The sequence below is a fragment of the Trachymyrmex septentrionalis genome, unplaced genomic scaffold (assembly GCF_001594115.1).
Source record: "Trachymyrmex septentrionalis isolate Tsep2-gDNA-1 unplaced genomic scaffold, Tsep1.0 scaffold62, whole genome shotgun sequence".
NCBI lineage: Eukaryota > Metazoa > Arthropoda > Insecta > Hymenoptera > Formicidae > Trachymyrmex > Trachymyrmex septentrionalis.
Window position 1 is genome coordinate 4,245,483 of NW_017305800.1, and position 12,706 is coordinate 4,258,188.

General features: G+C 34.7%; 2 protein-coding genes across 3 annotated transcripts in view; one reads left to right on the plus strand and one right to left on the minus strand.

The window, feature by feature from the left end:
• LOC108752866 overlaps positions 1-12,706 on the minus strand; it is a 114,697-nt gene that overhangs the window by 56,623 nt on the left and 45,368 nt on the right. The gene's annotated exons all lie outside the window — the stretch shown is intronic.
• On the plus strand, positions 94-1,153 carry LOC108752867. Of its 2 annotated transcripts, XR_001939585.1 has the most exons (3): positions 94-226; positions 286-748; positions 916-1,153. XR_001939585.1 is itself a non-coding variant. In XM_018494034.1 (2 exons), exons 1-2 carry the CDS (start codon positions 408-410, stop codon positions 1,060-1,062), a joined length of 450 nt encoding a protein of 149 aa, XP_018349536.1. In that variant the 5' UTR covers positions 94-407; the 3' UTR covers positions 1,063-1,153. The 2 variants fall into 2 exon arrangements, 1 of the variants encoding a protein (XP_018349536.1); XM_018494034.1 differs by having other exon boundaries at positions 94-748; positions 954-1,153.

Consider the following 12,706-nt stretch of genomic DNA (forward strand, 5'->3'; position numbering starts at 1 on the left):
GTATTAAGAAAAAAAAATGCAGATAATTCCGCGCGACACCACTTTGAATTGTCAATACGAATAATATGAAGTCATTTCTGTAATTGACGTTTGTCGTGTGTGTTTCGATTTGTATGCATGTTCACGCTTTTTTGTGTCTAATGGATTGTATGGTGTCATCACTGCGTGATGCATCTCGCATGTGTACAACTGCACGAGACGCCGAGGCTCTAAAAAAGAAACTCAGGTAAAAGATTCGTCGGATTTATGTGTGTCTGCTGATAGTCCTTAGACGGGTCTTTACAGGTTAGAGAAATCTTCACAAACAAACATCATCTGTTGAAGTAAGGGCATATAGCGTTCTAGCGTTCTAGCGAACTTTCGCTTCCCGTTTTCGTGAAAGTTTTGGTAATTTCAACGAGACGCGAATGCACGTCGAATTTTCAAGTTACACCGCTGCGTTTGCGGATAGAGAAATAACTGGCAACTCCGAAATTACAACACGAGAACACGGTGTTTATCCTCAAACCGCACGCATGTTTCCCGGTCGGAACGATCTCATGGCGAAGTTCCTTAATCCTACACGCGAGGAATCAACGATCCGTTCAATCGAAGTGTTGCTATGTCCGTTTCTTCGAAACATATGCTCTCCGCTTCGCAACAAGTATTGCGAAATTTTTCTTCGGTTGAAACGAACTCCTGGAATATTCTCCACGGCAAAGTGCAAAATTGATGAGACATTTCATGTTTTTGCGACAGCAGACTGCAGGTATTGTAGTATAGCTGATAACATAAATCTGTCGTTTGTTCGAAACGGATCAAAGCTCGTCGAGCTTTCGATTCATATATACATATACATATATATATATATATATATATATATATATATATATATATATTTGTCAGCACGTAAAATTGGTGTACTATTTAATCCAGATGATGAAGCGCACTCAATGAATGATGTACTCTTTTAGAAGGACTTTTAATCTTCTCACAGCATATCACACGTACGCACGGACACATTTCCTTGGCTGGAATTTTATTGAACAATTTTTATATTCATATTCTGGTAACAACGCGTAAAATTGCTGTGGAATTCGATTGATGCACTAAAATGGTAAAATTCCTCACATGACTTGCATTTTTTTTTTTTTTTTTGAATCACGATGATATGACGTTCGATGCACAGTCGATGCAATGTTTGATTTTGATGTAGCAAAGAGTAGAAATATATAGTAACATATACTTCGAAACGTCTTACATTGGAACAATTCCAGACCGATTCAGATCGTGGCGGTTAATCGACGTACAGAGAACCTCTTTGTAACACACAGAATCAGTACCACGTTTAATCTTCTCGAGAGAAACACTCGAGAACAATAAAACGAGTACAGTATTAGCCCCAGAAAAGGGGCTGTATTGGATCGATTCCAGGTCGATCCGGATCGGTATCGGTTCTAACGTCGTCCTTTCGGTCTCGCGGCGTTTGATCGGCACACTAAAACGACGAGACCGTCTCCGCGAGTGAGACGGTTGTTTTGGGAGTAACAACGCGGCGCGGCGCGGCGCGAGAGACCGCTACCACGGGCAGGTATTTCGGAGCGTAATTCAAAGAAGGTCTCCCCGGGTAACTTTACGGCGGTGCTGTCGGAATGTGTCGTAGGAGCTGGGCTGGCTGGTTTCTCTGGTCAACGGCGTGCCTGAGAGAGCGGCCGGAGAGACCGAGCTGGAGCTCCGCGCGATTCTGAGGCCCGACTACTCGCTTGGGCATGAGACTGCTCTCTTCCCTCTCTTCGCCGATTCGCCCGGTTCGCCGTATGCTGCCTTGGTGGGCATATGTGTACACGTATACGTGCATAAGTATACGTGTATATATATATATACACGTATACGCGCCACTCCGCCTGCACTCCCATGCACGTTCGTCTCCGCTCGTTTCGTCCGCTATACTCCTCGGCTCCGCTATAAAGTAGGTACACTCCACGTACCGGTCGTTAGTCGTCGGCCACTTGGCGACCGTACCGAACTTGGGTGGGGGCGTGTACCGGCACCTTCTTATCGGCTACGTATGCAGTCGAGGAACCCTCGAGCCGGCTCTGAGATACCTCGCATACCTATGGGTGCCATGGGTGACGGTGCTCTACGTGGGTATTACGCGGTGCCCCCTCCGGTAATTTATGATCTCGCGCGGGCAACGTCTCTCCAGCGAAGTTACCCGCTACGCCGTTTCTGGTTGCGTAAGAAGTGCGAGAGGTAGCGAGCGATGAACTGATACACGTACTGGGGAGAACTATAGCTCTATTATGTATTCAATATAATGCGGCTTACGTAGGAAGTAATAGGTGCGAATTTTAATGAAACACGGTATGGAAATACCAGTAAACTGATACATCGATCTTAGTAAGAGATTTGCAATTAATATAAGATGCAAAATATTCGTAGCTGTATAACTGTATAGCGGAGATGATAACTTATTACGGGATACAGTTATAAATTACAGCGACACAACAAACGGTTTGCCAGAAACAAACTCGGGCGTATGTAATGCATAAATATAGGAACGTGCGAGAACGAAATACGACGACGTTGGACATTGAAGGACGAGAACAACAATTCTTTCGTGACTCCATTACGTTTTAACACGAAACTTCAGACACTCACATATTGGCGTATGCATCTGAACGTTAGCAGACAGAAATGTGTAGTGTCGCGGAGATTTATAGATCTGCTTAATGTCTCACGGAAATCTTGAACACTTTTGAACCACTTGTCATTGCGTGGAAAAGTTTCGAGCGTGATAAAACGAAACCTTAGATAAAAATTCCAGTTTCAATTTCAGTTTATGTTTACTACGACATACTAAAAGTTTGGAATGTTTCGAGTATCTCTTAAGGCTCGTCCTCACCGAAGCCAATTGTAACTTGTTTTTCTTCTTTCTTTATAAAGAAAGAAAGAAAGAAAGAAGAAGAAGAAGAAGAAGAAGAAGAAGAAACCAGTATGCTGATCGGTTTCGATGGGGACGAACCTTCAGAATATGTGCTGTCCTGCACGTATAAAGGTCTGTGAAAATCTGGCACTCTTAAATGCGAATTTTTGCAAAATATCATTTGAGTGCCGAATTTGTCCATATTTATCCATAAATAATAATTTTTGTGAGTGTTCCTACCGAACGCACTACTTCTTTGTTTATATTTTATTTTTGCAGGATGGACAGAGAAAAGATTTTTTAACAAATGCTGACAAATTATGAACAATCAAACGCCATATGAATTTTGTAAAAATTCGCAGGAATGCCAATTTTATAAAGACCTCAAATATGACTATTTTGCAATATTTTCGCGATTGAATAAAGTTACACAGAAAATTAGAAATATATTATGCCGTTAATTCTATTGTCAGATTCCTTACAATCGTAAATTACATTGGTGAACAGATGGCTTAAATTATTGTTAGAGCGTTTATAACTGTAATTTTGATGGACAAGCGGTACACATAATCATATAGCAGGGAAGAACAAATCGACATTCTTCATGGTTAACGTAAACATTAACTACTTTATTGTAATTCTTATCGAAATGTCAAGAATCCGAGTGTTCAAAAAATTTGCAGTTATCTCTCTACATGTTTTTACTTAATCTATATTTATGACTGATATCTGTGGAGAGTGATATACACTTGAGTAAATAATGTCTCAAGGAATTGATTTATGAATCAATACTCACATTATGCATCGCTTTATCAATATATTGATAAATTAATAACTGACAGTTTTTTTTGTTCTATTAAATTTTTTAACTCTTCAAAATATTATAAAACTGCACTCATTTTTAACTGCTCCCATATTTTTTTAAGTACTGAAACTATTTATTTATTTATTTATTACAGTAGAAAATATATTTATAAACTTTTATTTGCAAATGTCGCGATATAATCAAGTCATCAAGCACTCATGGAAATGAATTCGAGGCAGGGATATGAGCTAGCGATTAGAGCAATTGGGGTAGAACGTTGTCAATAGTTAGACGCTTTGATAAGTCTTCCGCGACTCGTGTCTATATCTGTTAATTTAGCATGGCGACAGATTACAGAGGCGACCGTATTAGATGCGGCATTACGTCAACGATTGCAAATTCAAAATGCACTTCAGTATTTCAGCATATATCATTAAACGTATATTACATGTACACATTTTAGTGACTATAATACTAAAATATTGCCTTGCAATTATACGTATATATTGATTCAAATTATTATAAATTAATACATGGTCGTTAAAATGCAGCTCGTAAGCTAATAAATACGTGATTAATATTCGAACGCCGCACTTTTGGGAAGTTCATCTAATATTTTTCAATTAATATAATACAATGCACCGGATGCATCAGTGACATGCAGCGTGCCAAACTATCGAGGAAAATCGACATAGAAGCGCGAAATACAACTGTTGCGACTCTAGGACAAACGGTCGCAAGATTGTTCCACATCAGGCTCCGTACATTGTGTAGAAATGTTTATTTTGCCACAGATCGAGACAGATGTGCAGGAATAGAGTGCACGGAATGACTGAAAATAACACGGATGAGCGAAGTGCATTTCGTGATTCTGCGAGAGTCCAAATCGATCTTGTCATTTCTATTTTATTCGTATACTTACACGTTTATACGATGATTATTTATTCGTGCGAATAATTTTGATTTTGTATCGGAAATTTATGACTATCGTAAAAAGTGCAATAATCTTTCTTAATATAAATAGTTATAATTGGGTGCAAAGTGTTTCTGATGGAAACTTTAATGAGAGAGTTGTCCGTCAATTTATCGTCTCTCTATGATAAATCGAAAAAGTAATGAGTAGCCTATAAATAATTATAATTTTTTTTTTTTTCTTTTCGAATCCCCCGGCATTAGTTTTAACTGCGCAAGCTTTAACTGCTTTATCTTTGGCAGTCATTTATCTCGATCCGTCGTTTCTTCGAGGTCGCGCAAGACCAGACACGAGATAAATGATTGAAACGACGCAACGTAATTCCGCTGGGCTCCGCCAAGACGCCGTTGACCATTTCTTTTTTCGCTTTGGAATCGCACTTGGTGCGTCGGGATGCGTTAGCAGCCAGGAAAAGGAGCCTTATTTTATTTATACGCGCAGCTGGATCGGTGCAAGGTGGAAAAAGAGCGCCGCGCGGTTCACCGCATGCGGAAGGGAGGAAGACTGAGAAAGGGTGAGACGCGACGGCCTGGAATGGATGGAATGGCATGTTAGGGGAAATGTGTACGTGCGCGAATGTTCCGCACACACTCGTGGGTGTTGACATCCAATTATTATACTTCCTCCTCGCGCACGAGGCTTCTTGATCCCCGTGATGTAGACCCAACGTCATACGTATCACCCGCCGTTAATTCTACCCGCGGTGTGTCATGGTATATTCTTTTGACTTTGGATTTGCTTTCGTTTCTCGCTCTGTTAAACCCTTTGCACGCGCAACGTTACTTTCGATTGCTTTTCCGCGACGTGTTCTTTTTCTTTTTACGGTCGTTACGTACTTTCTTCGGGGCACATTCATGGAACGTTCGAAAACTATCTTTTCTATAAAGAGCCAAGTTTCAACACTTTCCTAGTATTGTTCTCAAATTATCTGGTACGCGTAGAAATCACTTTTAAAATATTCTAATGTAGTCGCTTTCTATTCGTAGTGAATTTTGTAGTTAATTAATTATTTGAGACATAAAGTTTCCGCAAAAAGAAACATATACAAGTATATATATATATATATTAAATGCGTTTCATGTTTTAAAAAAATTACAATATTTCTTAGTTTTGATATTATCGTAGCAATAAAATGGAGTTGAAATACGCACTAATATTAGTTTCCTACTAATATAGAACTTTAATTTTGGTTCAATTTATTCTTCATCTTTTTCTAATTCTTATAACTTATAAGAGAAAAATGAAGAGTAAGTTAAACTGAGAGAGATTAAAGTTAATCTACGTTGGTGGAAGCGAGTATAATATAATCAGTTTCAATTGCTTCGCGTGACTTATATTTGTCTCTTTCGTGAGAATCGAGAGATTCGTTGGTAGAAAAACGCGCACTTTTATATAAAATGTATATGTAATGTTATACATATATAAATATATAAATATATGTAATATCAATGTAGAGTTAAAAAGAAATCAATAGTTTAGGAGATGTTTAATATTTTATAACCGTACATGTTAGAATAAAATATAAACTATTTCGTGAATTATTAATTTTTCGATAACTTTACTTTTTAATACTTTTAATGAGGATCAATGGATGATATTATGTAGAAAAAAAAATCATATAATTTCCGTTCAAAAACTGGCGATACCGTTGACCTTAAAAAATTTATTTTCCTAAAAAATTAATTTTATCAATATTTGCGTTCTTTCAAACCGTACTTTTATCTGAAAATTTTTCCGTATCTTTTATATTTTCTAAGATATTCGACTCATTACGTTTGAAATGGGTCACCCCCCCCACACGCACACATATATATATATATATATATATATATATATATTTATACAGTGTATATAATAGAGTAAAGTAGTAACAAAACGTTTTGCAGTTCCGAGTTCGTCGAGTTGAAAATGGATACACTTCGTATAGATCCACTCGTGTTTCTTTTTTGTCTCGACAACCCCTTTGCGCCAATTCAGTCGGTCAGAACTTTCGATATGATCGAGCACTTTTTCGATGTAGCCGATATTTTTCGATTACGGAATTATTCTCTCTGTCAATATCACTGTTCTCCCTCTCCCTCTCTCTCTCTCTCTTTGCTTATCTCTCGATTATTATATAATTGCTTTATCAATAATATTCAAATTAATTATCAGATTCTTAATAACGATCAGATTTTTAATAATAAAATTATGAGATTTTTCAGACAGACTTTGATCTTGACAAAACTTAAGCTTGACAATTTTGACCATAAAATGTCATGCCACACTGCTGGAGTAGTTTTGTATTTGTGCATTTCGTTTGGCGTAAAATTACGAAACTTGGCAGCAACTTATTCTCTTAGGAGTTACAAACTCCTTTCGCTAAGTCGCTCGCTCGGAGTGTCCGATGCAATCGAGCATCCCCGTGGTATTTAGTCTTACATTTTTTTTTTATTTCTACTTGCACCACGTAACTCTTAATTTGTTTCGAATACGTAACGGAAAATTCTCTTCGCCAAATAAATTCGAGTGTACTCGAAGCAATTACAATTTGCATAAAATACTTAAAAAATCTTTAGAAGAGTGTTATTCGACACGTTCACAAAATGTTTCTTATTTCTAGTTATACGGACAATTTTATACTCTAATACATTTATTTTAAATCTAGTAAAGATACAGATGAATATCTCTAATCGCGGAAGCTTGATCTTTACGACGGCCTATTATCAAAAAGTGGAATCGAATTCTGCTAATTGTTTGAATTTCTCTCTCGTCATATGTTTATATTAACATATTTTTTAATCTTATTGAAAATGGAAATTGGTTTTTACGTTTTAGGTAAAAATGAATATTAGAATTCTGTGGAAAAATTGATTAATGGAAATTACATGATTTTTGAGAGAATGACAATTTTGTAGGAAAATTTAGTTTAGTTTTAATTCTATAGCTAGATATATAGGAAGCTGTATATAACCCGAGATTTTCGCAGGACGCGGTGCATTAAAAGTAATGTCTCGAACGGATTTTCTCAGCTGTTGTGCATCGTCAAAAGCCTGCCTCCCTAATTTGGTCGAAGTGTTTGCTACAATTGAGCATTCCCGCGACTCGACATTTATTTTGCAATGTCGCCTTGTTTTTTCGCTCTCTTTCTTTTTTCTCTTTCTCTCTTAACATATGTAGACGAATAATAAATAAGGCGCGCCCTAGGCCAGAATGCATTAGAGAATGCACTCAGCACAGCCATCAGAAATACGTCTTGCCATTGTTTCAACAGAAACTCGTAACGGTGCTCGTTCGTATGAGATCGATACAGTATTTCTTGAAGATTAGACATTATTATATCACTGATTTAAAATTTTATTCACGTAGGCTTTTGACCTTTCAAAGAATTTCGATATTTCTCATATTTTTGTAACAATTATTTTTGCAAATGTATTTTTAAATGCAAATGTATTTTTAATTTATATATATATATTTATATTTATATTTTTAATTTTCGATAGAAATTAAAAATACATTTACATTAAAAATACGTTTTTCATATATTAAACATAACAAACTTGATAAAGCAAATTTTTCTCGACAATCTGCGAGATTTTTATTTCAAAATATAAATACTACAAATAAAATAAATTCAGTATAGAAATATCGTCGATGCAAGTGGGAAATATAGTGACGAGAATCTCTCTCTAAAGCTAAGCCGACGTTCAATAAAAGTCAATCGGTCGTATCTATAATTTTGTTATTGCTAGAAACAATTTAATCTCGAGTATGGGAGATCTTTCTTTGATTCATGTAGGTGAGCGAATCGTTGAGTTCTAAAAAGAAATCAACAGCAATTTACAATGTTTTCCAAAGCCCATGTGCGTTATCGTACGCTAAAGTCTTCGACAATTATTTTGTCATGAAAAAACAGTTCAAATTATTATTTATAGAATAATGTAAAATTTACATTATAGATATTGTTTCTTCAATGATATTTAACAGTGGTTATAATTTAATAACATTCGCTGAAATAATAAGATACGTGTGTTGTGTATGTATATTTAATAAATTTAATAAAACATATTAAACTTTCTAGATTATGAAGAAAATTTAAAACGATTATAAAATAGGATGATATAATTGGAGAAGCTAATGAAACACGCGCGGTGCATAATTTTCTTTCACATGTTAATTTAACTAATGACAGTTACTTGGCAAAGTATTTTTAATATCACTTTTGATATCATATGAATTATTTTATTAATTATACTATAGCATATGATACATAACTAACAAATATTTAACGTCAATACGTTGTGTAACATGTTAAGGGATTAATAAACTATAGTTTTTGCTTATATTGTATATTAAAATGAATAATTCGTAACGGCAGGAAGTAGACTTGCAAAAATCTGTTTAATCGCATTTCGGCACAAGTGTGAAGGATAAGAGAGGTAAGGTCCGAGCAGAGGACGCTGTCAATGACTTTGGCGTGCCGGAGAAAAGTAAATATAGCACAGCTACCAAACCAGTTCTCTTAAAATAACTTGCGGTCCTAAGGAGCGCATTCTCCATCGTATCGATGGCTTTTTGGTATCGGAGAATGCACGCGATCGACCGCTGGACGGTAAGCGTGCAGCTTCAATGATATGTGTGATGTATTTCGTAATATGCGTGCTATTTTAAGCTTTATAAAGCTTTCTAAAAATTAGAATCTATACAATGGCAATAAATTGAAGCAATTGTAATTCGCAATTCGAAACTTACTAGGAATATTAAAAATTAGAATATTTATCGGTATTATTAAAAAAAAAAAAAAAAAAAAAGATCTTGTAATACTGAAAAATTATGTAAAATCTATTATTCCAAGTTAGTTACTTTTATAAAAATCTGAAGAATTGATCATTAATAATTATTTTTAAATATCTAAATACGTTGTCCATACTTTCGATAACTGCTAATTCTATCTGCCTTGAGATTAAATTATTTAGTCTGAGACGTTGAAGCTGCCTGAATAATAGGAATACTATTCTATGGTGTGCATATTCATAGCGTATTATAGTTCGATCGTAAATTGAAGCGAATAATGGATGTGTTACAGTGGCACGTGTGTAGCTATCCGATACGGAATTATTCAACGCTTGTTAAACAGAGGCCAACATGATCGTTCGTGTGGTCGTAGGACAACCACGTGGAATTCTGACACATTTAACAAAGTGTTGGAATTTTTGTTTAACACTATTTAATGCGTATCGATTTTAAAAGACGATTTTACAACACATTATATACCTACATACGATACATACATGTGTAAATTGTAATAATTGAATTATTGAACAATAGATTTTTAACGAATATGGCATCGATATTAATGTTGCTTAGATAATTATTTATTACATTATAAAACTTATTTCAATAATCATCAGAGTTGGTTCATTTAATTGGGTTTTATTTTACAGTTAAATGTATTGCTTTGTGTGTGTATGGAAATTGTATTCTTACAAACAATAGGAAAAATTTGAAAATTGATTTATTCACGTAGTTTGTATTCGCATCCTCGCCTCTCTCTTAATATTTTCTAATTTAAGTCGGAAATTTAGGGAAAGTCATTAAACTTAAATTAAGATTTCAGTCTCACGGGTTCTCTTAATTATAATTATATTACCCCTTTCGCTTTTTAATTGCGACAATTTTGCGCCTTGAGTTAAAATGCAAAGGTTGAATTTCCGTTTCTCGCTTTAATACAGAAGCTAACAGATTCTCGGTGTTATCTTCAGGAACTAGAGATTATTCATTTTCGTCATCCTAGTGGTTTTTGATTCGTGTCGACTCAAAACGTTCGGAAGTTGAATCCGTCCGAAGACAAATGGTACCGAGTAAGTCTCGCGATACATATTCATCTCAATTGAAGCTGCTCGACTCGGCGGCGCCGTCACTATCGCCGCCGTTTGCCTAAACTTTCCTTCGCTTTCCATACCCTATTACGTAGAAAACTTATCTCGGAGATGTATATTTCGCAGCTCGTAAAGTAGTTCCAAAATGGTCGCCAGTCTTTTTGTCTTCTAAACAGCTATGGTTTTTAATTTTATTTTCGTGGCCGGAAATTTTTTTCGGATTATTTCAGTGTATTCGCATACAGTTTTACGTTGCTTAAACGTACCATCAGGATTGTACATCGAAGAAGATAAAAGAATAATTCGATTTCGCAAGAATTAAGAATAATTCAATTTCGTGATTAAACTTAGAGATGTCGTTAATAGGCATTCGACTTTACTTAATTATTTTAATTTAAAAATGCAATTTATTAAGTAAATGTGTTATTACTGCACACTGGAATAAATGACATCAAGTACGTTATTTATTTTACTGTGCGATAATATACGTACATTACATTTATTTAATGATTATTTATTTTATTACGCAGTAATAATATATTACACTTATTTAATAATGAATTTTTTTTTATCTCTTTAAAATCATAACAATTTCCATAATATTCTGCATATAACTAAATTTATAATCGTGTTTTTATACAAATTCCTATTTAACGAACGCGAAATAGAAATAGTATATTTATGAAAATAAGAGAATAATAATGTTGTTCGCATATCAATTATTTTGCATATTTATAGTTCTGGGTGTGAGATGACAGCTATGACTATCAATATTAAGGCAAGTAATCGTAACCTTGCTGACGTGTTATGTACGGGGTGCGAGTCATTGGGCGTGTTCTCGATACATTGAAGGATCTTGATGTAATGTAGAAGCAATCTACCGCGACTATCATCTACATGCTTCACCACATAATACATGTGAACGTGAATCGCTGTATCGATTAGATTACCTCAAAATCCTGTTCAATATGAATTCTATTAAGGAATAAATTATGATGTAGATAAAGTTAGAATATAATAATAGAATAATCTTGTTATTTGCTTTTGTGCAAAGGATACAATTATTTATTTGAATTTTTGCATGTTTTAATATTTGTATATTCGACTGAATTATTTATTTATGTTTATCTAAATAATAGTGTAGTCTCTTTGGAACGTTACATATATAAGTTCGGTTAGTAGAAAAAACGATAAAATAATATTAAAGGTGTATACAAAGGTGTCTGAGAAAGTACATAAAACATCGCTAAGGATATAGAACTTCTTTCCCTTGGAAATGTGCTTGAAATGTGAATAAACAGGATGACAAAAAAGTAAAAAATAAATAAGGCCTCACTAGATGACACCCGCATTTGCAACGCGCTATAATTATTTAACTGAACGAATCTTTCCCTCCGTCCGTTGGACAATGAGCGCCAGTCCTCCCTGTTGTGAAATACTCTTTCTAGTGATAAATTCTCGACGTAATTGAGCGCTGAGGGAGAATGAAAAAGTTTGGACGGACATGTCAGTATTTTCCTACAGTCTCGCTGTTGAAAATGTAAACGAGAAAAGCGTTCAACGTGCTAGTTGTCTCGCGTATTTTAATGATTTATTTTATATAAACAAAAGAAGAATACCATTTTCGGTCGGCTTAGTGCTCTTAGTAATATTTATTATGTACAAATGTAATTACCAATTCTATAGATTGTATACCGAATCAGTTTGTCGTACCTAAAATACAGTTATAAACTGAAATAATAATCTCATAATCTTCGATTTAATAGTAATGCTAGTAGCATCTTAAAATATATAAATAAATAATTCGCCATAAATTATTTTATACGTTTTTAAGATGCTAGCATTATTATTAAATCAGCTAATAATTAATTTAATTGTGAGGTTATTATTTCAATTTACATTGCTGTCAGCTTGTGTTTCAAGTCCGATAAAACCGAATTGAAATTATGATAAACTTATCGAAAATGGTATTCTTCTCTTATTTATATTAAATACTTCGCGGTCGATTTTAACTTAATATTGATTTATTTAAATCAACATAGATTATTATTTTTGGTGCGATATTGTTCGCGTATGCAATCATCGTTTTTTGCCGAAATATTATATTTATCGAAGACTGAGTGGCTTCTATCATTTTTGTGTATTTTAGGCACATGAGCAAAGAG